This window comes from Adelges cooleyi, unplaced genomic scaffold, assembly GCF_023614345.1.
Source record: "Adelges cooleyi isolate 19-005CV unplaced genomic scaffold, UGA_ACOO_1.1 ACOO_flye_CR_arks_rails_tigmint_CR_PRNA_9, whole genome shotgun sequence".
Lineage (NCBI taxonomy): Eukaryota > Metazoa > Arthropoda > Insecta > Hemiptera > Adelgidae > Adelges > Adelges cooleyi.
This window is the reverse complement of record NW_026096579.1, coordinates 13131688-13157447: the sequence shown is the minus strand read 5'-3', so window position 1 is coordinate 13157447 and position 25760 is coordinate 13131688. Positions and strand designations below refer to the sequence as shown.

General features: G+C 25.4%; 1 protein-coding gene and 1 long non-coding RNA gene across 3 annotated transcripts in view; one reads left to right on the top strand and one right to left on the bottom strand.

Moving 5' to 3' along the window:
• LOC126846482 (DNA-dependent protein kinase catalytic subunit-like) overlaps window positions 1-23922 on the top strand; it is a 30564-nt gene extending 6642 nt beyond the window's left edge. The window contains exons 13-62 of one of the 2 annotated variants that reach the window (XM_050585905.1): window positions 370-645; window positions 711-821; window positions 1140-1342; window positions 1789-1969; window positions 2208-2407; window positions 2476-2626; window positions 2681-2927; window positions 3739-3984; window positions 4060-4303; window positions 4638-4784; window positions 4870-5108; window positions 5173-5454; window positions 5622-5843; window positions 7276-7495; window positions 7561-7715; window positions 7791-8031; window positions 8102-8281; window positions 8466-8591; window positions 8667-8882; window positions 8976-9121; window positions 9235-9402; window positions 9606-9692; window positions 9762-9905; window positions 10050-10202; window positions 10580-10753; window positions 10816-10920; window positions 11160-11644; window positions 12404-12642; window positions 13714-13930; window positions 13992-14139; window positions 14201-14417; window positions 14489-14580; window positions 14688-14820; window positions 15096-15275; window positions 15335-15468; window positions 15530-15710; window positions 15798-15924; window positions 16006-16180; window positions 16934-17091; window positions 18086-18237; window positions 18306-18508; window positions 19095-19351; window positions 19444-19691; window positions 20624-20821; window positions 20944-21062; window positions 21402-21560; window positions 22132-22295; window positions 22437-22553; window positions 22675-23054; window positions 23660-23922. In XM_050585905.1, coding sequence (XP_050441862.1) covers window positions 370-645; window positions 711-821; window positions 1140-1342; window positions 1789-1969; window positions 2208-2407; window positions 2476-2626; window positions 2681-2927; window positions 3739-3984; window positions 4060-4303; window positions 4638-4784; window positions 4870-5108; window positions 5173-5454; window positions 5622-5843; window positions 7276-7495; window positions 7561-7715; window positions 7791-8031; window positions 8102-8281; window positions 8466-8591; window positions 8667-8882; window positions 8976-9121; window positions 9235-9402; window positions 9606-9692; window positions 9762-9905; window positions 10050-10202; window positions 10580-10753; window positions 10816-10920; window positions 11160-11644; window positions 12404-12642; window positions 13714-13930; window positions 13992-14139; window positions 14201-14417; window positions 14489-14580; window positions 14688-14820; window positions 15096-15275; window positions 15335-15468; window positions 15530-15710; window positions 15798-15924; window positions 16006-16180; window positions 16934-17091; window positions 18086-18237; window positions 18306-18508; window positions 19095-19351; window positions 19444-19691; window positions 20624-20821; window positions 20944-21062; window positions 21402-21560; window positions 22132-22295; window positions 22437-22553; window positions 22675-23054; window positions 23660-23737 — 9425 coding nt within the window. In that variant the 3' untranslated portion in view covers window positions 23738-23922. Of the gene's footprint in view, window positions 1-369; window positions 646-710; window positions 822-1139; window positions 1343-1788; window positions 1970-2207; window positions 2408-2475; window positions 2627-2680; window positions 2928-3738; window positions 3985-4059; window positions 4304-4637; window positions 4785-4869; window positions 5109-5172; window positions 5455-5621; window positions 5844-7275; window positions 7496-7560; window positions 7716-7790; window positions 8032-8101; window positions 8282-8465; window positions 8592-8666; window positions 8883-8975; window positions 9122-9234; window positions 9403-9605; window positions 9693-9761; window positions 9906-10049; window positions 10203-10579; window positions 10754-10815; window positions 10921-11159; window positions 11645-12403; window positions 12643-13713; window positions 13931-13991; window positions 14140-14200; window positions 14418-14488; window positions 14581-14687; window positions 14821-15095; window positions 15276-15334; window positions 15469-15529; window positions 15711-15797; window positions 15925-16005; window positions 16181-16933; window positions 17092-18085; window positions 18238-18305; window positions 18509-19094; window positions 19352-19443; window positions 19692-20623; window positions 20822-20943; window positions 21063-21401; window positions 21561-22131; window positions 22296-22436; window positions 22554-22674; window positions 23055-23659 lie in introns of those variants that run through there. The other variant, XM_050585906.1, reaches the window with a different exon arrangement.
• A 267-nt stretch (window positions 23923-24189) lies between these two features.
• Window positions 24190-25016, bottom strand: LOC126846489 (uncharacterized). Its single transcript, XR_007686892.1, has 2 exons — window positions 24908-25016; window positions 24190-24832 (listed from the first exon to the last, which is right to left on the bottom strand). It is a non-coding gene; the product is annotated as an uncharacterized LOC126846489 (long non-coding RNA).
• Between the last annotated feature and the right edge of the window lie 744 nt (window positions 25017-25760).

The following is a 25760-nucleotide window of genomic DNA, read 5'->3' as shown; positions in this document are numbered from 1 at the left end:
TTTAAAAACTATTTATGTTTTATTGTTTTTCATTAAATTAATAAATATTTTTGAAATACCTTCTCTCTACTTTCATTTAGGTAAAATCCCTTATTATAATTGTTTTATTATATGTCAAATAAAGCAGTATTATAGGTATTTCTAAAATTGATATTTCTACATTTTTAAAGGTCATAAAGAATTCGAAGGGTTGGTACAACATCTAAAAAAAAACCAGTTAAAATAACGACCTTAATATCCGTAAGGATTAGATACGGTTTATTTATCAGCTTTCATAAATCAATTAATTTTAAATCTGTTTAGTGTAAATGTATATTATAAGCAGACAGTAATATTTTGATATATAAATTATTATGCCATTGTTCACAGGATATGAAAACGAAGCAGAATTAGATAGTAATGTTATAGATGAAATTAAAATCCAAACATTAAAAAAAAGAAAATTGATTAAAAGAAATAAACTCATAATGAAACCAGAAACTGAATTAGAAATAGTTCAAAACCAAATCCTAGAATTCTTAGCTCATTTGGATATTACTACGTGCTTAAATCTTTTAGAAAAGTCTGAGAATGAAGGCTTTTATCCTAAAGATATTATTAACTATAAATTGTCATTTAGTGATTGTAAAATAAATATTTCTTTTGGTAAGTAAAAGAATTTAAAACTAATGTTAATAGTTGACTATAACGACTGTTATTATTTGTTTAAGACAATATGCTTCCAAGAATTTTAGAGTTGTCACAAGGTTGTAGCAATCGCCAAACTAGAGTTATTGCTTGTGAAATTTTTCATGCTTATGTTACGTTATACCTAGGACTGAGTAAGTTTTGCATATTGAAATACCTTTCCATTTTTTCACATTTTACAATTCTAAAAAGTTTGAAGTGTTTCAGTTTGTTGAACAATTTGTTTTACAAAGTACCTAGGAATAAGTATATTAGATTAAGTTCGGGAGTTGCGCTAATGGTATGAAACTACATGAAAATATAATATGGTGATAGAAAAGAAGAAAGTGAAATTATGAAACAGCTAAGAGAGATTAGAAGTGTAGAAAGGTTTAGAAGTAGATGTGTGTTTTCGATAGGAAAAAAATAAATACATTTTTTAGTTCAATAATTTTAAGGCTTTGCGTTTATAGATTTACAATTGGAACCGTTAAAACCAACAGAAATGAAAATTATTACAAGAAAAATTATTCCTATAATTCTAAAATTGGCTTGTGATGTTGACAATTTAGTTAAACATTTGTTTGAACCACTAGCATTTGGAATAGTTCACTATTTTTCAAGCAAAATTCAAACTAGAAGTATCTATACTCCAATTCTCATTGATATACTAATGGTAAAAATTAATATATTCTAATTTCTAAAAAATAAATGTACCATATAGATAACTTGTTAAATAAACAGTTGTTTAAAATAAATTTGTATATTATTTTTATAGTAAGTGCATTATCGCATAACTTTTTTGGTCACTGTATTTTATTAAACTTCTATTTTATCTAATTAGGAAAACATCCTACAACTTAATAGTTAATTTTTTTTATTTCACGCTTATTTAATTTATTTTCTTAATTTCTAGTAAACATAATTAATCATGATTAAATCTTGGTTTTGAATTGTTTAGTTGCAACTTATCAATTTTATTCATATAGTATCATAAACTATTTAGTTACATAAATATATTTAGTTCACAAACTGTAGTTTAATTAGAAAGCATTTTTTGTAAGTAGGTAGGTAAATAATAAATTTCTAATTTAACTTTACTATGAATTTATGTTTTATTAGGACAGTATATGTGATGACAGCAATCCTGCAATCAGAGATTTTTCGGCAAAATGTATTAAAGAGTTTATACAATGGACATTGAAACAAAATGATACAAATAGTAAATTGCCTTACAATATAAATTTGATCTTAATGAAGATAAAACAGTTTTGTATGAGCACTGATCCTTACAAACAATTAGGTAAGCCATTGGCCATTAAACATTTTCATTTTTTACTCCTTAAAATATTCATCATTAATAAAAGCACATATATCTATATTTATATATATATACATAATTTTAGAATCAATACTTAAAATTTATATATAAATAATTAAAGTATTAACATTTTTAATTTTTGGATTGAAATTGTTTAAAGAAAAAGCTGCTTAAACTTCATCTGTTGACAAGTTGTTTATTTAGAAATCTTTATTTCTAGGGTCTGCTATTGCTTTTAACTCATGCTACACTATTTTAAGAAAAGACGAAACTATTATAAATGAAATATGGATTCCACTGTTATTCTGTTTTGTACTTATTCTTGATTCTAACAATGCTATATTATCTAAGGAAGATGTTATTCAATCATTAGATCATTTGGAGAAAGTATTTTTGGAAAAATCAGACATTTTTAATGAAGTAAAATAAGAATTTTTTAATACTTTTATAATGATATGGTGATCGATTGTAGAACAATGTTTTTCTAGTCATGTTTGACCCGAATTGCGCCCCAAGAGATGTCTGGCTCTCAATTAATTAATATAGTTGAATGGCTTTACAAATATTCAAGTTCACCAATTACTGCATGTAGACAAAGATGCTTTAAAATGGCAAAATTACTTGCAGAGAAAGTTAAGGGTAAGTTTAAAATTATTATTCACATTTACTGAATAATAATTAACTTTTTAACAGGTCATACGTCATTAAAAACCATCCTTGATTTATTTTTACCCGAAAATGTAAAATTAATTGACAGTATAGAACGTAACTTAAAAATAGTTAATACATTAATTAAAAAAAGTGATGCGACTTCTGAAGAAATTTCATTTATGTTAATTGATTGGTTGGAACAATTAATTGCTTCCCTGGAATGTTACACCCTACTTTTTCAAGATAATATACTGGATATTAACTTGATTTCAAACTCTAACCACACCAGGTACTATATATGTAATTTATTTATTTTTATTGCGATGTAAATAAATAAGTGAAGAAAACATATTTTTTTCACATAGAAGTTCTAGTAATAATTTATAATATTTAAGTTGGATATATATAAATTTTTTGACACTTGAAAATAAGGAGAATGTATGTACTTAGTACATTGCTATCTAAAACTTTTATTATTACCATGTGTTGTGCATTCCATACTGTGATAATTTATTTATTTATGTATAACTACTAATTAGCTGTTTGCTTTAGACAATAACCTATAATTCTTAGATTAGATAAGTTGCTGAGATTTATTAGATATTAATCAGTTTCTTAGCCTTATTTTACAATAGTGTAGAAAACATTGTTTTAATTAATTGGTTGTTTAAACATACAAACTTTATGTTTCATTCTCTATTCAAAAACAGCTTAAGCGGTGCGTGAAAGCCCATTTTTGTCCCCCTATTTGGGAGGAGGTTTATGACAGATTTAATACTCTTGTTTGGGTTGTCTGGATGATGACTCATTTTTACTAGTTTGTTTTCCGCCCAGCAAACAATACTGTCAAACTGGTGACAGTGATAGCTTATATACTGCCACCTAACCCATTTAGCCCCTCATCCGCCTTAATTACATTAAAAATTTTCTATCATACTAATGTTATTCTTGTTTTACTCAATTAGTATATTATTCTAAACTATAATGTACTGGGGTGGTAAATAAATAAAAATGTTTTACAATATCGTGTTCATTTTACAAAATAGTTATTACATAAGTTGATATGTCAAACTCATATAACATTTATAATTTATTTTTAGTTTGTTCCACTCAATTGATTATTTTTCAAGTTATGTTGAGGAATTTAGCTTAAAGCAATGGTTGGAAAATGCAAGAATACAATTTAAATACGATTCTAAGCATTCTGTTATATTATCTAATAAATTTAACTCATTAAAAAATAATGTCATTATTGCATTATTTTACTTTGTATGTTCATTAGATAATCATTACGAACAAATATTAAGTGAAGCAAGTATTCAACAACTTTATAGTATTACAATCAAGTAATAATTAAATTTTCGATTATTATTGTATAATATAGTAATTATTAAATACTTAATTGTTTTATTTTTTTTAAGGTTTATTTTTGGTTCTAATGTCATTGATTATATAGAAAAATCAAATTTAACTAAATACTCTTTTGTTTATTATATCCGTATGGTTATTAAATCACAAGGTTTCATTAATAAGCTTCAACAGTTTTTTGTGAAAGAATGGTCAAGTATTATAGAAAATCTAAATTCATTGTCTGAACATAATCTACCAATTAAGTTTATTCGAGGGATCAGATTACTTGACAAGTGTGAAGTCTTTTCAATTGAGGTAAATTTTATATTCTAAATTGGTTAACTTTTATAATTAGATTAATTTTGATGTTTATTGACAAGAAAATAAATTGTAATATGAGTTATAAAGTAAAAATTCAGTGGGTGTCGTCAAGTTTTTGAGTATTTGAGTATGCCTTTTTTTAGATCAGAATTTTTGAACTTAACTGTATAGCAAATAATTCGGTTTAAAAATTTCTAATTTTGAGTACAGTTTAATGTAAGAAGTATTAGGTGCTTGTCACATTATTTTTTAATAGTAAATTTATTTTATGTTCCTTTTTATTACATGACATAAAAATGTTTAAGCAAAATAATAAAAATGTATACAGGCATTCTGCAGTATTGAAGATCAAAAACAGATTCAATCTTTACTGTTTCAAAATATTTGTCATTACGGAATTGCAGTTAAGTTCCAACCTATTATACTTTCATTTGTTGAAGATCTTATGGATTTATCATTTAAAGTCAATTGTGAGGTATACCATTAAACAATTTAATATAAACATGCTATATCATATAATTACAAATAAACCATATTAAAAAAAAATGTTTATTTTTCAGATTGAGAAGTTGATAGAACAAATTACAGACCCACGTGAGATAACTGAGCCGGATACAAACAGTAAATTACATTATGGACAATATTTCTTTCAAGTTTTCAAAAAACCATTAACTAAACATATTTTAAAAACATTTCCTGATAAATTTATTTATGAAATATTTGTTCAAAGCACAATAAAAACATATAAAATACTGTATATTATTGTGAATTTACTTAAAGAAGCCAAAAGTAATCAACTGTAAGTAAAGGTTAATTTTTTTTTTTTCTTATTTCTGAATTTATATCTTATAACTATTAAATAGCAATGCCCAATCATTGATAGAAAAAGTGATTAACAATGAAAAATATTGGTTGCAATTAAAAGACCAATTATCCTGGGATGAAATTTTTGAGTTAGTACAGTTGTCATCACTATTAGTAGACAATTTTAGAAATGAAAAATTTGCCTTTTTCCAAAATTGGGTATGTGAACAAATTACTAACAATAAATTGAATGTATACCAAAAGTGCCAGTTGCTTGGACTGCTACCACAGCTTGTATCTAAACAAACATGTATTATAGAACCTTTCGATAATGTCATCAGGTAACTTTATTAATTATATAATATGAAAATCATATAAGTATAGATTTATAAATTAATTAAGCTTAACCAATTTTAAGCTTGACTTCTGAAATAATATTTAACTTTACCTAAGGTTTTTTTTTATCAATAGTTTTCAATTGTAAAATAAATGCATTTCTGTTTTTCAGAAAATGTTTAATGAATTTTCGAGATAATGTTTTTCCTATGACTTCAACAACTAAACTACAAAAAGAAGATAATATAAAATTGGTATTCAACAAAATTTTGATAGCGATGGAGCTATGTTCATCTTGTCTGTTGTTTGAAATAATTGTCGAATGGTGTATAAAAGACCCTAAACACCCTTGTGTTAATTGTGTAAAGAAATACTTGCAACTTTTTTTTAAAAGGTATGTTATAACTTTTTTTATTCTGTTTACTTATCTAATTTATTTTATTTTTTTATTTAATAAATTTAATTTTGTTCATAACAAAATGTACAATGATTAGTTACTTACATCAATATTTTATTAGATAGGCTGCACATAAAATAAAAAATATCATAGTTTCAAAATATGTGTGATTAAAAAAACTAATTAAACCATGTACTTAAAACATAGAATTTTTTTCTTAAAAATAACAAGTTTGCTTTTAAAATTTGCCATCTACTTTTGAAGTTTTCTAGATGGTAATTTTAAATACAATTCAAAGCTGATGTGTGTTTTTTGTAGGTATCTAATTTTTTTAAAGTAATTGATTTACTTGTTTGATCAGTAACAATTGTGTCTAGTTTGCACTTTGGAAAAGAGGGACAGAAATGTTGAAAAAATGCCTTCACACTTAAAAATAGAAAAAAATCCCTACAAAAAATTCCAAATTTTTCATACAAACTTTTATTTGCTATTAATTTGTAAGAAATGCTCTGATCGAGTGAAATTTTTTATTAAACATTTATAAGATATTCTCAGTTTAAAATTTCATCTCACTTCTTCCGAGGAGTGAGGGTAACTTTTTTTTTTTTTTATATCTATAGATTAATCTATAAATAAATAAAATTAAAATAAGACTACAAATTTTTTTGAGAAACCCGTGTTTTATATGTATTGATTATATCACTTTGACACACTCTAGTTTGGTGAAAAATAGCCGGATCTAGTTGACATTTGTATAAATAATTTATTTTATGTTCTTATTTAGAAAACTGTTTGACGCGATGTGTGGTTATTGGACAAAATTGATTTCATATTGAAGCGTTAAGATTAATAAAATACCGTGACCCCACTTAGCTAACATCTTACAGACTATTTTATACTGTGCTTAATTTTTTCTATTTTACCTGATTTACTTAATCAGTGTGAATGGTCACCTAAAAGGTATTTTATGGAGTTAATTTTGGGGAAAGTTCATACTCTAATGTAAAAGAATTTTTTTAATAAGCAATTATTTAATGCATATTGAGAACAATAGTATGCAAAACAATAAACTATTAAATATACCCTTTCCGTATTGTATTTTAACTTAAATAATTTCTCCTCTTAAATCCTAAAATTAAACCTAAAAATAAAAAAAATAAAAAACCTTCCTCCCCTCTTGGGAGATAGATGAAAATTAAATCAAAGCTATTTTTTAATTAGGGCACATCTAATAGATGCTTTAGATCTTTAGATGCTTTTTCAATTTTTTTATTATGGTATCTGGAGCTAACAAAAAGTATAATCAACATTCTTGATTGTCATTTTACTCTACTATTTTAAACTGTATGTTATTAATTTATGTATTTAAACAAGCATAATGTTTTTTACATAATAACTATAACTAATTTTGCTATTTTTTTTTTTTTAGGTTAAACAAGGAAAATCAGGTTTATTGTTGTACCTTTATATATAATAAGTTTATATCTGAATATCTATCAGAAGATCGAAGACATATGGTTGCTGACATCTTTTTGATTCCGTTAATAACTTATTGCAAAAAAGACGCGGCTTTACATATGTATTCTATTATGATGGAATTTATTTTAAAAACTAATAATGAAAATCTGTTGGCCAATTGTAGTGGAAAAGTATGTTATGCTAACTGTTTTTCATAATAGTGACAATATTAATACTGTCCTTACATTTTTTTCAGGCTCGGAATTTATTGATATCAAAAATTACATGCTTTAAACTTGTTGAAGAAATGTTTAGATTTTTCAGTACTACTGAAATTAATTGCCCCACAATAATACCATATTCATTAACTCAAACTCAATCTAAATCGTTATTAATTCATTTTAGAAACTCGTAAGATATATATATATATAGTACACTATCTATTTATAAGCATATACTTATGGTGTACTTATGATCTATCTGTAGTGCTGTAAAACTTAGAAACATTGCTGTACAATATACCAGTGAATCACGTGAAATACATTTATTAAGATTATTGCATTGTAATGCTTACAACATGCTTGTTACCATTATAAGTAATACAGCTGGTAATGATGTACATGTTTTTTCCATGTTTTTATTCTATGAGCATTTACCGAAAACATGTATATGGAAACATCTTTTAGATAATGATAAGCATTATGAAATACCAATAGATTTTGAAATGGTTTGTCTATTTATTTACTGCTATAATCTTAAAGTTATTATTATAAATATTATTGATATTTTATTAATAGTTGCCACAACGAAGAAAAATACTGATAAATATTCAAAGAAAAATGAATAAAAACAATAGTTCAGAAAATTATATTAATTTTCAAACTTATTTAAGGAGTTCTTTGGCAGATGAGTTTGATTTTAATAATGTTTCATTAAGATCTAGTTTATCATTAGATGATGATTTATACCATTCAAATGTAAGTCTTGTTCTGGGTTTAATTTTATTTTTAAAAATTAGAATATTCGAATAAAAGTTTGACTAATTATTTTAATTACTCCAATAATTGAATGGTCAAATAATTTCTACCACTAGTATTATTAGTATAATTTAATATTTACAATAGTACATATATAAATGTAATAAAAAATATATTTTTACAGTCTCAATTGTTCAGTCAACCTGTAAGTGTTGAGTTAGAGTTAGATGATTTTAATAACCACGAATGCATGGCTCACTTATGTGCTGTTATAGCACACATGGCTTCGGTAACTGATCATGGCACAGAAGTATATTTTAATGTTTACCTAGTTAATATTTGTTTGTGGTAGTTGTATTTATAATGCAAATTAAATCAATTTTAGTCTTGTACTGATATGCCAGAATGGATGAATTATTTGAAATTGTCATTTTGTCAGGACTCTTCAAAAGATAAAAATTTTAAAATGTTTTTAATGAAATTAATTGTTAACTGTGAATCGTATTTTGAGCCATATGCTAAACAATGGCTTAGTCCTATTATGAAATTTATTTTGGAAAAACAACTTGGAAATAGTATGAATTACTTTTTGGCAGATGTGGTAATTGTTTAAATTTAATACTTCTAAGATTTGCGAGGATATTTTAAATTATATATACTTTTATATATTTGTATCATTTTTCTTGTTAAACAGGTTACAATGTTAGTTTCCTGGAAAACTTCTGCAATTCCATCTACTAATGAAGAAAAAAATCTTGCAAAAAAATTATTGTGTTTTCTCCTGTCCGTATCTAAAACTGAAGTAAAGAATGTGTTTAAACATAATATAGAGTTAATTAAGTAAGTATGGTACTTTTATTGTCATTAAAAGTTAACAAAATATTTGTATATAATAATAAACTAAAGTTATTTTATAATTTAATATTAAATAAACATATTTGCTACATTTTTAGGCTCCTTGTGGAAAATTGGAAACAATCTCTGGAAATGGAATATGATGTTTTGTTACATTTGATAAAACCTGATACAACTAATAATATTTGGTCTGAATGTGGCTTACACTTGGTAGGAATAATAACTGCAAATGGAATACTACCTTTTTCTATACACAACAATAAAATGTAAGTGAAAGTTTTCTTGTTTATGATAAAGTCAATTAATTTTAGATTTTCTGTAAATTTTTAAATCACAAACATTTAAATTATTTCACATTTCATATACTATGTTACTGGGGCTGTATTAATAGATACATAAAAAGGTTAGGTTTTTTACAACTAAATGTTTATGGACGGCAAGAAAAATTTGATTTTCCAATTTTTTCCAGTTTTTTTAATATATTACTGGACAATTTGAAAAATAACTATCCAGGGATTTATGTAACATCATCAGAATTACTTGGAATGATCTTAAAGTATGTTTCCTTTATGACTCATATAATATAATAATATTTTAAATAAAACATAATTGACACGTTTTTTAGAATTGTTGATGAAACCTTAATTATTGAAACTGACTTAGTAAATAATGTCACTTCAACTATCAAACTAAAGGAAAATAGCAACATTACCAAGATGTTATCATGTCTTTATTCAATTCAAAAACATTATTCAAAAATTCTCATAAGGTATGGCCAAATTAAACATATTTTAATAAACTCATAATTTAAATATTTAGTAATATGCTCAAAACTTGTGAAAAAATGTACATTTTTTGGTGTATTGTATAGATATTGTTATAATATAATATAATGCTTGTTGTAATGTTATAGTTACATGAATGACTTATTTAAAATTTTTAAAAATTTACATGGACATCATCGTACTCAATGTTTGGAAATGTTTTCAAATGGACTTGATTTAATTGATCGTCCATTTGAACAATTATCACATCTACACGGATTTTTTGATATAATAAAAGACAGGTAACAATATTTATTTATAATTTTTATATATTGACTCATCACCTTCAACAACAGTAGACTACCATAGATTACCATAGATAGAACGTCCGTTTATAGATTAAACCTTTTCTTTGGATTTAATTTTTCATTTCAAGTTTTTTTTAAATAATTCTTTAATGTTGCCGCAACCGTTTGACTTAACCTTTGTTCACACTTTTTGCATTGTTGCTATCTTTCTTTTAGCTATTTTTCTGATTTGTATACATCTCTTTGTTCAGTCAATCTATTAAGATAAACAGCCATAGTTATTTTATTTTAGCTAGTGTCAACTTTTACTAACAAATATTGTATGTATTTTTATAATTGACTATAATGGATAATACTTTGTTAATGTATAGTGATTCTGAAGATCAACTAATATGTCTCAATATCATTTTAAATCTTGTAAAGTCCCTTAAAGCAGAAGATTTAATTTTATTGATTAATAGTATTGTTGAAATTCCAAATCAAAATAATAGGAATCATAGAAAACAGGTTTATGAAATTATGAAAACGGCTCATAAAATTCACATGTAGGTAAAAAAAAGTATTAAAAAATTAGCCAATATTTTAATCTTTTGTATTTATTATGTAGAGGACATATGAATAATGAGTCAAAACAAATAACGGAAGTATGTAAGAAATGTTTATTGACTGGATTAATGGACAACGATAAAGAACTACGTAAAGAAGTATTCAGGTTAATATAAATAAATTTAAACTTAAAGTATTATTCTTTTAATTAGTTTTATAAAGTATTTGTACACAAAATAAGTCTAATAAATTAATGAAAACTTGTATTAATTAATTAACAATTTTTATCATTTTTAAAAATATGTAAAAATATAGTAGTATGGCTCTAAATACTTAAATTCATTATTTTAATTATAACATTTTAAAATTGATTTCTATAGTTTTTAATTTAATTGGTTTATTTAGATACTGGGCTGATGATGAAAAACTGCCTCTCAAATGCATTGACCGCTTACTAAAACTAATGAATCAATTATATCTACCTAATACGGAATCAAATTTTTTGGGCAATTTAGTCAGTATCTTACTAGAGTCATGTTGTACTGCATCAGATTATGAACAAAATATTTTTCAACACCCACTTCATGTGTGCAAATTTGAAAACTATAAGTTCATTGCTTCGTGGCGTGCCCAGCATTTATCTTCAGTTCCCATATATGCAGACACAATAGCTAGTCAAATTAATCAGTCAAATACACATGAATATTCAACATCTGTTCATGGTACAATGTTCCAAATAAAAAGAACTATGACTTTTCAGTTTGAACCAACTGAATATGAATTTTCTTCCAACAACATGTCTGTTCAAGATTTATGTTCTAGTTCAACATTGAATAGTACAGATTCATCAACGAATAATATTGTTCTAGAAGCCAATGACCAAAAAAAAGGTATTTTGTGTTTTCATTATTCTTTTTCGATAGGTAAGCCTCTAAGTCTGACATAGTAAAGAGTAATTAAGGAATTTCAGTAAAGAACAGTGGGCCGTGGGGTGCTAAGTTTTTCAAAAGGAGGGTTTGAGGTTTATATTTAAGGAGCACTCTAAAACATTTTGATATCCTTTCTTTGAAATTTGGATAAATATAAATTATAGATACCATAAATGCCTCATTACAAAAAAAAGTTCATGTGGGGATATATCCCCTTCATTATCACCTTGAATAAAAGAAAAAGAAAATACATAAATTAATAATTACGTAATAGTATTGTTAGCAATGACAAACATTGGTAACACTGGTCAGGAATAACCACGCTCGCTAGTGATCAACAGTTGTAGTCAATTAGTCATTTTTGTACTGCCGTATTGTGCCGTTAATTTGTTAATATGTTATAAGTAATATACAGAAATTGGTTTTTCTTTTTTTTAATTAACATTGTTTAATTATTTGTTTATAGTATTAATTATAGTGTAACTCGGTGTGTTATCCAACATATAATCCAATGTACAGGTATAACATACCAGTTAAAGAGTTGTAGCTTTTTTTTAAAGTATTTTATTTTAGTTACTCAGTGTGTATTCTTGAAATAAAAGCACTTCTTCTTTAACATTAAACATCATGTTAGCAGCTACTCACCCTAATTTAAAAAAAATTTAGGTAGAAATAAAAAAGGTGATAAATTGTGTTAAGTATTTGGATATTGTGTTACAGGAACATCAGATTTTATACAAAAACAGCAAAGACGTATATTGCATAGCAAACAATTGCAAAGCAAAATACATGCCATGAAAAATATACAAATCAACGAAAATAGAGATATTTTTAAAAAAGAAAGGGCCCAAAAGCGCGAAGCAAATGTTAACATGTTTCGAGAATACAGGATAGGAGATTTTCCAGATATTGAAATAACAAACTCCTCAATCATTAAACCTTTAATTGAACTAGCCAAAGTAAGTAAAATAAAAACAAAATTAAGAAGTATGCTTACAATATAGTTACTTTCATTATTAATTAAATATTTTAAAATATTGTATAGATTGTAGGCAAAACAGTTTACCAGGTAGGTGTTTTAATGAAGCTTGCAATTCAAATTCAAAATTCGTTACAGTAGAATCAAATGTAAATAAACAATATAAAAAAGTTTTTGTTAAATGCGGTTTTATTTTTTTCAATTTAGAGGACAATTGAAATTGTTTAATATCAGTCTACCTGAAGATATATTATATTGTATATAGTTTTTCAACCTAATAATAAACATATTTTAACATCAGTATTTGATAAAATTTAAATTAATTTTAAGAGTAAAATAAACAAAATAAGTTAATTTTTCTGACATTAGCGTTATTTTGTATGTAGTCACGCTTCATTAACCTGGTTTTGTATAATATTATTTTTAGATTTATGACAAAATAATAAAAATATGAATTCTAAATAATTTTTTAAAAAATACGAGTATCTACATACCCATTATGTAGTTTCAACATATATACAAGGTGGTCCACAATGATTTGACTAATGAAATAACTTTTGTTCTAGTGAATATTTTTGAGATTTTTTTTTTAAAAATAATTTATACTCATTTGCGGTGTAAGCACCACGGTTTTTATTGCACTTACCTGTTTTACTTTTTTTTTTCAAGTTAGCTATTTTATTCAAAAGAATTGGGGAAAAAATTTGTATTTTTAACATCCGTTCAAAAGTTATATTCATTTGACAGTGAGGATGACTGGTGACGGGAGGTGGAGTGCAAAAAAGTAAACCGCGTAGAGTTATTTTTATCTGCTTGCGTTACCTACCGCACTCCACCTCCCATCACCAGTCATCCTCACTTTCAAATTATCTAACTTTTGAACGGATGAATTAAAATTAAAATTTTAAAATTTAATTTAATGTTAAAAGAAAAAGGACCATAACTTCATAAGTCTTCTTGCCTTTAATATGTAATTTTATTTTTATTATCACGTAATATTTAACTAAATATGAAATATTTATAAAATTAAATAAATAATTTTTTTTTTCAGAGAGATAATGGAATATCTAGAACCGTTTTGTCTTCTATAATGTCTGGATTAAAAGACCATATTATTAATAAACATTCTTTTTTTGAAAGTTTAAACAATTCTTTAGCAAAAATGGTAAATGACTGTCATTATAACACTTCGTTTGTTGGATTTATATTGGATACAGCATTCTGTTACCCATCGGAAATACATATAAATATTTGTAGAGTGACTGAAGGTGACCTTAGAGCTTAGAGTATTATAAACTATTTGTATGTAATATGGGATTTTTGTTTTAGCTGCAATTTCCAGTGGTCTTTTGTCAATGGGAGCATTAGTTATTGAGTCATCAATAAATAGTTTAGAATCAGAAAATTTAGATGTGCAACCAGGAAAAAAGACTAAACCTAATGAAAATTTAGATGATGCTTGGATTAAATTAGCAGAGTAAATATTTGATTGTAAAAAAAAAAGTTAAACCTGTTGAATTATTGTTTATTACTCATAGATTATACAAAAATATTGGTGAATTAGATGTAGTTGAAGGTATATTTCAAGACAAGATAAATAAAATATCATGTGAATTATTACAAGAAGGTTTAAAAGCTGAACAGTCTAAAGATTGGCGTTTGGCTCAATCTAAATTTCACTCAGTTATAGAAAGCTACTCGCAGAATTCAATTTTAACTAATGATACTTTTTTTTTGTTTGAGGAATATTACAAGGTTTATAAGTTTCTATTTGTTGAATATAAAAAAAAGTAAAATAAAATAATATTATAATTTTATTACTTTAGTGTTCAGAATATTTGTCTGACTGGAAAGAAATAAACAGAGTGTTGAAATTACAAGCTGGAAATAATTATGAACGAATCTGGGATAGTAATTGGTGAGTTTACTATTTTGCAACCTTTGCAAATAACCAACTTTTTCAGCACTGATTCAAAGCAAAATAAACTATATTTGGAATTACTGTTTAATGATATTACTTCACAGGAACAAAATTCACCTCCTCCCTAGAGTTTTAAATTCGGAATTACATAACATTTATGCTAGACAATCTGATGGAAAGTTTATCGATATATTCAATGAATGGTTAAGTAATTTTGAAAAGGAAGAACATATACTGGTAAATTTAAAGCTAAATAAATTTTTACGTCTTTCTTTTATAATTGAATTATTACTACATTGTTACTTTTGACTTAGATTGATATTTATAAAGAAAAAATCATCAAGAAGTTTTTAATTTCTGAAGATAAGCCTAGAAACAGGCATATTTTAAAAATATTACATTTTTAAATTATCTTATTATTTTAATAACAGATTTTTCTTATACTCTGTAAAATATACAACAATGTATAAAAGTTTTAAAAAGTATTATTCATTAGTAATTCAATTTTTCAGACAAATACAGCACCACAAGCCAGTATGATATATTTATGTTGTAATGAGTTTAAAAAAGCGCAACTTTATTGTAAACATCGTATGCGTAATTTTCTGCATGAATGGGCCAATATAGATCCACAATATGACAAACTACGAGCTGAACGGTTATTAGATTTGCAAACAGTATCAGAAATTTATGTAAGACTAGTTTTACTTTTTATTTTTATTTAATTTAATATGATTATGTATTATTGTAGTGTTACACATTGTCATTATTGACAAAACCCATAGACAATTTAAAATCTATCTGTGATCAAATAAAAATGTGGCAATCTAAACTTCCAGTAAAATCTGATTCAATTATACTTTGGGATACTAAAATACTTTATAGGTTTGTCAATGAAAAATAATTTTTACATGGATACTTACATTTTAATTTTAAATGTTCAAAGGTCTTTTTTTCTTTCTAAAATAAAAGAAAGTAATAATAATTTATCAATCGAAGAAAAAACATCTTTAACTCAACTCATAAGGGAATATGAAATGCAATCTACACTAGCATTTGTTGAATGTGCTATAAATCAAAACAATTTTTATGTAGCAAAAAAATACATGAACAAACTACAAAATAAAGTAATTTATACATTTATAGTTTAGAATTACTATTTTTGTAGAAATATAAAGAACAATTTAAGTATATACGATGTATATATATTTTAGAATAATATAAACAATTGGATGTCAGATGTAACATTATGTCATAGTAAAGTATTGTCAATGTATACATGGTATACTACTAAACCTGAAAAAAAACTTAAATACTATATTGATTCATTGTCAGAATTGGGTAATTAAAAATTGAGTACAATATGTCATTAAAAACTTTGTAAATTACTATTACAGTTTAACCAATTAACATATTATTTAGACAAAATAAATAAACAACAGTGTTCGCCCATTTGTTTGATAAAAATGCACACACACATAGCAGATATTTCAACAAATATACATACTATTTTTTATGAAAGTACAAATACTGAACAAATTGACCACAGTTTAAAAATTCAAGTGAATCAAAAGCTGAATATTAAATCAGAAATGAGGTATGTTTATAGCATGTAAACTGTACTTGTAACATTATTTGTTCAGGTTATTAACATTTTCATAAGACTTTCAATTCACTAAAAATAATTACATATGCTGAGTTACACAAAACTTGATTATACCCTTATTAGATAATTTGATTAGTCTAAACATGGTTAAGTTAGGCTTATGGACCAATTCATGCTTAGCTGTGTGTAACTTTGTACCCGTACTTAAGTTTTAGTTTTATATAGAACCTTCTTTTACTATAAATTATGGAATTACAAAATATTGGCAACATTTAAATGTTGACGTCAAATTATTTTTTGTTTTCTTGTATGAGCTTTTGGGTATAATTTCACTGTATAATTTATTTTTCGGGTCATAGCCTGCCATTTACTGGTAAAAAAAATCTTAAAATCTTTTAGGAAAGGCTATGTCATAAATGAAGATCCAATTTTATTCTTTTGTTTTCTGTTTGAAAAAAGAAGACTGTACTGGGCATTTCGACTTTAATTTTTTATTAAATTACCAAAAAAAATTAGTTAAGAAAAAACCAACAAAAATTGCTCTAATTAAACTCTTATTTAAAGCATGATCGAATTTTAAAAATCTAAGTAATTTGTGCTTTGTAGGAAACAAACAAAAAATTATTAAAACCAAATTATTCTATAAGGTGTGAGAGTTTTCTCTCTAATAATTATAGAATCATTTTTAGTTTAATTTATAATATTCTTAATGTTCAACACAATATAAAACGTTTGTAATTTCAGTGATCCACATGGAATAATTCATCAGATTGATAGCAATGTAATTGAAAACTTAAAATATGCCATAAATATTGCTTTATGTAACAAAGTATCAAACAATATAATAATTGATGCATACTTGAAGTTAGCTCAACATTGTTTAAAGGAATTTGATACACAAGGTATTGTAGTATAAAAATCTGTGATACTATCACAAGACAAACGTCAATTTGTTTTAGGTTTTTTTTTAATTTAGCTTACTGGCTAAATTGGCAATATGATTTTGTATAATATCATTATAATTTCACAATATCATTTTTTGCCATAAAACACAAAATAAGAAAAAATACTTGCTTACTTTATTTTTGCTTAAAGGACCCAAAGTAAATTTTGTTGTTTTACTTATTATTAGTAACTTTAAAATTAAATTCTTTAGGTAAAACAGCATTATGATACAATACTCCTTTTAGTCAGTATAGCGTTATTTGAAAATAACAACTACAGGTTTCAATAATCCTCAGTTACTCAGTACTGCATATTGCCACGGATGGGGGTATCTGGGAAAAGGCGCTGGTGCCTAATCAAAATTTAGAAAACCCGATTATCTTTTTTAAGAAGTTAAACATTTTTAATTTGTAGTAACAACCAAGAGTGATTTAACCATTACATTAATGAGCTCACATCAAGAATACATGGCCACCAATATAATGTACAAGCGGTGCAATAGGCCAATTAAGTCTGTATCACCAGTTGTCTTTTTTTAAATAATGCTACCAACTGAACCAAGTAGCACATGCTTTTTTATAGGAACAGAGTTATTATTACTATTAAGTTCTAACAATTAAAGCCAAATGTATTTTTTGCATAGGTATATTTGATTCTACAAAGACTAGTGAATATATAAAGTATATTACATTTAAAGTTGTGCATCATTGATTAAAAAAATATCTAAATAATCATATTATACATAACATATTACCTTTTCAAGTAAAAATTATTCAAATGATTATTTAAATCATTTTTTATTTAAAGAAACTAGAAAAATGATTCAAATAATGTTTAATTCTAATCAATTAAAAATAAATTATTTGAATAAATTGTAAAATAATTATTTGGATAACTTTATAATTCTTATAATAATAAAAATAGTATGGTAATTAAACAATTTTTTTTCAGGAAATGATAAAAATATACACAAATTAAGTTTATTTGTAGAATCTATATTAAAATCAATGAAGTATGGTGGAAAAAAAGCCTGGATATTATTTCCTTTAGTTTTACAGCAAAATCTCACAAATAATACACTAAAGGAAATATTCATTAAAGAAGTACATGATAACTAATATTTAAAAAACAAATTTAAAATAAATTCCTATTATTATATGTTACCATTTAGAGTCAAGATTTACCTGAATATATGTTATTGGAATGGATTGATCAAATATTGGGTTGCTTAGATTCTCCTCTAATAAGTGTATTTGGTACACTTTTAATTAGTATTGCTAAAATATATCCTAAAGCTTTACAATATCCACTACGAGTTTATATGGAAAAAGATGTGTATAAATTTCACGAAACCCAAGAATTCTTAAAAACCAAGTAAGTGCAATAATTTTCATAATATATTATACACAAGCCCATGTTTTAGAAATTATAAGGCTTATAAAATTATTAATTTTTTTACTTTTATAGTTATAGATCGCCCAATTTATTTATTTTTTAAAAATATAACCATATCCCTTGTGTGTCAAAACATTATAAAGTTAAGCTTTTTAAATGTTTAAGAATTGTACTATTCCCTTTTTAAATTAAAAATAATTTGCTGATTATTTTGACTGTTCAATAACAGTTATGGATATTTATTTTTATAGTTGTTAAAGTTTTAAGTATAGGACGGGAGGAATAGTAGTATTATGTACCGCACTTTACTCCTGTCTTATATTTTAAACTTAAACTTAAAGAGTAATATAAACCAAAACTGTTTATTGACCAGTATTGTTTATTGACTAATAACTGTGAAAGTATGAAATAGAATTTTAAAAAGTCTAATGTCTTTTAAGATAGGTATTGCCGGATTCATAGTTAGTGAATGACCCTGAGTAATATATTGATTGACTGACATATTAAACAATTTTATTATTTAATTCTATTTATTAATATTATTGTTGTTATTTTTTTTTTTAAGACTGTATCCTTTGGTTTGTGATAATAATCTTGATTTGTTTATAAATGGAATAAACAATATCTGTTGTCCATTTTCACAACTCTTAGAACACATAAACTGTATACAAAAATCATTTAGAATGACATGCTCAATTGCAATTGTATTTGAATTCAAACGCATGTTTAACCAATGTTTTTTAACTGATGAAAATAAAAATATTAAAGGATTAGAGTTCAAAAAATTGGATTGCTATAAAAATGGATTACAATCAATTCTAGGTGTGTTTATAAAAACATGCCTTATACATGTTTATTAAAAAAATTCAATTTTCTAATGGTATAAAATATTATGTATATATTTTTACTTGTAGATCGTCATTTGAGTTCTAGTATTGATCAAAAAACTGCTGTAAAAGAATTAGATCTTATTAAGCACAATGTAATGGAAGAAAAAAAAAGAAACTATAAGATGTTGTCAAACAAATTTATTCATTACTGCCCTTGGCTTATGAAATATTCAATGTATTGTATTGACAGTATTGAAGTACCAGGCCAATATTCAGGGTTAAAAATTCCTAACCCTTCTAAGCACATTACAATTTCCTCATTTGAATCAAAAGTAAAGTACTTTTAATATATTTAATCATAACGCTCTTATTATAAAGACAAAATATTCTTCTTTTTCTTCTTCTTACACCATCCCTCTAGAAAGGCCATTGTATTAGCTATCCTAAATTTACTTGTGCTGGCTCGAAGCAGGTTAGCTAATGTTGTATTATACCATTCCCAAAGGTTCTTTAGCACAATATCCATCTTCTGCCAACACTTCTCTTTACTTGAATTTTGCACATGGATAATATGTTCCACACTTTTAATGGGAATCGTGACGAGATTTCATTATCAATTTCTCTTTACTACCAAAATGTTACATATTATAATATAATGGTCATTATTAATATCATTCTATTTATAGAAGTAGAAAAGAAACTTGGATATTATTTTTTTGCATAGTTGACTAATATAAAAAATAAAAAATTGGTATTTGGATTATAAATATGAATGAGATTTTCTTCGCAAATTATTGTTAATTAATTTGTGTGTAAAACTCTTGATTTTTGCCTAGGTCTAACCTATATTTCTGTACACATTTATCTTATTAATATATAGACATTTTTTTCTGATCATAAATGTACTTTCAAATTTTCAACCATTAAACAATTTGATCAAATTATTTTTTATTGCTATGATATAAAAGGTGATTTTTTTTAATTGATCCACTCAATATTTCATAAATAAATAAATAATACATTTTTTTTTTTTTTTAGTATTAAGTGTTTTTATACAATACTGCTGAGTCTTCACCTTACACTCATAAGCCCCATCTACATGGGGATGGCCAGTGTTTTTATTTTTATACAATGTGGTCTCAATTTTTCTAACCAGTTTTAGATAAATATTTTTTTAATTTATTTAAGTTTAGGATGGCAGTTAATTTTAAAGTATTCAAACGTAAGAATACAATTTTTAGTAATACAAATATTTTTATTTTAGGTATTAGTTGTGTACTCATTACGGCGCCCGATAAAAATTACCATAATTGGAAGTGATGGAATAGAATATAGTTTTTTAGTAAAATCAAATGAAGATTTAAGGCAAGATCAAAGAATAGAGCAACTGCTTTTATTGATGAACAGCATTTTATCTGAAGAAGCATATTGTAAAAGACAGCTTTCTGTAATGACATACACAGTACGTAATATAATAAACTATGTAACTGTTTAGTTTTTATCTTTAGAAGTAAAGTAACAGTCTAGTCTACTTGAATTTTGTATGTTTACCTAATTAATAACTTAAAATAATACAATTTATAGGTTGTACCAATTACAAGCAGATTGGGTATGATAGAATGGATTGATGATACAATTACAATTAAAGATCTCATCAGCTACTCAATCACTAAAAATGATACATCTGGAACAACTCATTTATTGTTAGTTTTGAAAAAAATTGTATTTAAAAAAAACTATATAGCAAATTTGTATTTAGTATTTTTTGTAGTTATTTACATAATTTACTATTGGTCTAAAGCAGTGCTTCTCAAACATTTTTTTATTTACGGCTCCTATGTTGTAACTGAACTCTGAAGGCTTAATTAAGGACAGATAAAAATAAATAAAAGCCTGAAAAAATGTATTTTTAGACCAGATAAAATTTTGTGGTGGTGCCCCTGTAAAGACATTGTGGCACACACTAGGAACTGCTAATATAATCCACCTATAAGTTTTGGTAATTTATTGTTTAGAGATGTAATTATTATTTATTTTTATAGAGAAAACCTTTTTAATGAACATTATTGTTGGTTATCAAAAAAAACAAACTCAACACATAGTCCAACTATTTATGCACAGGCTACTATTGAATATAATCACATCACTACTGTAGCAATGTTCAAAAAACTCTCTCAATCAATTCCAACAGACATTTTAAGGTAAAATTTAGTTTTTAAAATTAAATTATTGTATTAATTATAAAAATTTTAAATAAAAATTAATAAAACAATAAATAGAGGATTTTCAAAATGTCACAAACTGAATTATATTTAATGTACAAATAATATACTGATTACTAAGTATATATATTTATATACACACAAACATACACCTTGATTACATTTATGTAAGCTTCATATAAATTTTAATTAAATAAGATAAAAAAACTGTGTAACGTAACTCAGTGGTTGACTAACAATTGATGTGTTACAGGTTTGAATCCTAAATGTTTTTTAAACTTTTTTAGTTTTTAGAACTATATTTCTTCTTGTGATAGGAAATCTTTGAATTTTGGTTACTATTCAAATTTGAAATAATTGAGTATTTGAATTTGAATGTTTTACTTATAAAACTAATATTTTAAACATTTTAATTAAAATTACAACCTTACTTTTTTATACAATTTTTTACCTAGTATTAAAATCTTGTTTAATAATATAAAGTATTATATCCATTATTATCTAATATTTATTATTAAGTGTTTTAAAATAAATAATTTTTGTTCTTTAGGCTGTCATTGTTGAGTATGTGTCACAGTGCTGAAATGTTTATTTGCTTTAGATCAAAATTCATAACTAGTTACTCTGTGCTTTCTATATGTCATTGGTTGTTAGGAATTGGTGATCGACATTTAATGAATACTATTGTTTCAATCAAAACTGGCCATTGCATCGGTAAGTATTATGTTAACACTTTGTCTGCCATGGTACTGAAAAGTACAAATTATCTCGTAGTTGGCAGTCAGCATGTTAATTTAGCAACATTTTTATGAGGATATACAATTTATTGATCATAATAATTTCTAAAAATTTAAGGAATTGACTTTAATTTTGCATTCCACACGGCTACCAGTTTGCAAGTTATTCCAGAACTAATCCCATTCAGAATGACACCTCATTTAATTTCTTTAATGGCACCATTGAATGTCACAGGTATATTAGGCTATTATTAACAAACTCAAAAGTAAAGCATTCTTAAAAATATGTATTGCAGCATTTTTTATCAATTTCCTTAATTACATTACCTACAATAATTTGGAATTCTGATTTATAGGTTTCATTCGTGAAACGATGGTGAACTCATTGACAATTTTAATCAACAATAAAGTAATTTTACTGTCTGTAATGCAAGTATTTATTAATGAACCATCAATAGACTGGATAAAAATTGCCAAAGAAGAAATATTGAAAATCGATAGCGATATTGATCTAAAAAATATTCAAGAATGGTTTCCAAAAAAGAAAATTCTTGCAGCCAAAGACAAAATGGATGGAATTAATCCTATTGAAATTCTAAAAAGAGAACTTGAAAGTTCAACAGTTATATCTGAAAGCTATAAAAACGCACTTGAAATAATGCTTACAAAAAATTCAATCAATAATAATTTTAAAAGATCCTTATTATCTAAGAAGAATATTACAATAAATCAACAAGTAAATATTATATATAATATATCGAGTAGATATTAGTTATTTTATAAGCAAATAAAATAAAAACATTAATATAATTTAATGATATTAGTAATATCATTGAATTGATATTAATCAAGTTAATAGACAATTTTGCCCTTGTAAAACTTAAACTGTTATTAATCATTTGTACTGTAAGTTAAAAACCAATAATGTTAAGATTACAATTTGAAAATGAAGAAAAAACTGACATTTGAATTGTTTTAAAAATGTTATAACTTATTTATAGAATGTTGGTTATTTTTAATAACGAGATGTGGAACCAGTAGAGGCTTCAACTCCCCCCCTTGTTTGAATATCATATCTAATTACCGTCATTATTGATATTAATTATGCGTTATATTAGATTATTTTTCTATACTTCTTGACTCAGTATCAATTTTATCAAATTCAAGTTATTTTTATTCGCTTTAGTACTATATTACTTGTAACAAAAGAGTGTTTTGAATAATTCCAGAACTACCAGAAAGCAATTTTTTTAAACTTAAATTAGCCACCTTTTTATAACTCCCAGACCCACACCTGATAATAATCTAAAAATATATGCATTTATACTTTTTTTTTTTTAGATTGATTGTCTTCTTGATTTAGCAACTGATGAACATATATTAGGTAAAGCATATGGTGGTCTTGAATTATGGATTTAATTAATTAAATGGTCATTGAAAAATTAAGGTATTTTATTTTGTATTTTTATAAATGTTTTTTAAGACCAAGTAATGTTGAATTGTACTCTTAAAAGATGTCTTCTTTAATATTTAATGAAAAATATATACTAAATAACATGAGTAATACATAACATGATTATTAAAACTGTTTTTTCATCATAATTGTGAGCTTTTTATAATTTAATATTTTTTTATAAAATAATCTTATATATTGTATACGTTTTTTTATTTATAATTTAAAAGGCGACTTACATAACCTTATCAATACACTGACACCTACTCTTATCTAGAAATCAGTTTAACATGTATGAAGCTGAGGACATTTGGATCAGTGGCGTCATTTCAGTTTTTAAAAAGGGAAAGGAAAAAGTTTTAAGCAGCTTATATAATGGGAAACAAAAATGTTTTGATTGAAACCAAATAACACGACATTCAATCAATTTCATTTAATTGTTAACTAAACAAATTAGTAGGGACATGCCAGCAAACACTGTAATATCTAGTTGATATCTAGTATACCAAATTATAATAGACGTAGTATTAATATGTGATATCTGAGTAGACATATACATGATGTATATATTTCGGCTGTATACGCCACCTTTTTGGTAAAGCAGTAGATTAATTTAAGCATCTATCAAAATACTTGTTATATTAATATTGTATTTATCAATAAATGTATAGATAGATAAATCAGTAATTTACTGCTTTAAAAATAGAAAAGTGTAAGTAAATGTTTACATAGAAATCACATATGTATACTATATTTATTATAAATTGGTATATTATACCAAGTTATATGGAAATCTTTGATTTTAATTCATTATAATTATAATAGGTACACTTTTTTTTTGTTTACAACCTTTAGGTCGGTTTATCAAATCTTGATTTAAAAAGAGTTGTATCCTGAAGAAGTGAATGGTATAGTGATTTCTCGTTTCCTTCTGCATCAGTAGTGACCATTTCTTTATCCAGACGGTTCTTTAATAAACAAACGTAATAGTACACCATTACACCATTATTATGGCTTATAAATTGATTTTTTTATCACCGTTTTGAGTCTCTGAACCGATTCTAAAGAATAATTAATAATATTAATGAATAGTGATAAGTGCCTAGTGGTACATTATATATTAATCATTCCCATACCCCATATCAATAATCAACAGGTTAGGTTGGGTTATGTCAGCTCTATTTACCCACCAGCCCTGTACCTTAAAAAAAATGAAAAATATTTACTGAAAAAAACGGTGTTAGCTATACTTCAACCAGTTATAATTTTTTGATAAATCCAAACACAGCTGACCATTCCTGTAGAATAATTTATTATCAGGAATAACGGAAATTTCGGGGAAAACGGTTAACTCTTCAATAAGGTCAGGTTAATTTGTTTTCCATTGATTCAGGGCTCAATGTTTCTTAGAATAAACGGTTACTTTCAATTCATCAACTTTTCATATTATGCTAAAAATAATCCAAATTAAATTACGCCCATCACAACTCAAGCAATCATTTTGTCTATAGGAAAAGTGCACATTGGAATTTATGGAATTTGGGAAATGTAGTACCAACCCAAGGAATAATAATATTTTTTAGTGATAACTGATAAGAAATGAACGATTTTTATACAATAATCAATATATTGGCTAATGACTATTGCTCATAAGTCGTAATAAAGAACCACAGTCTACAGCCTAAATTAATTGAATCTATACTTCGAAAGAACCGTAGTCACTAGTCAGTTACTGAAAAGTGAAAAGTACCTACTTAATACGGCTACGTTAATTATTGGTTCGTTCCCAATTCTCATAAATAATACAAATTATAATTGTGAGTGTAACATTAAGTAATGATGAGCTACAAAGCCTACAATCAATGGAAAGGGTTAAGGGATGCATCATGTACGCGTTATAACTTGTAGTAGGGCAAAAGTACAAACCTATTCTATTTGCCATACGGTATAAAAATTTCTCGGCCGTTAGCCGTGGGAAAATTGGAACGC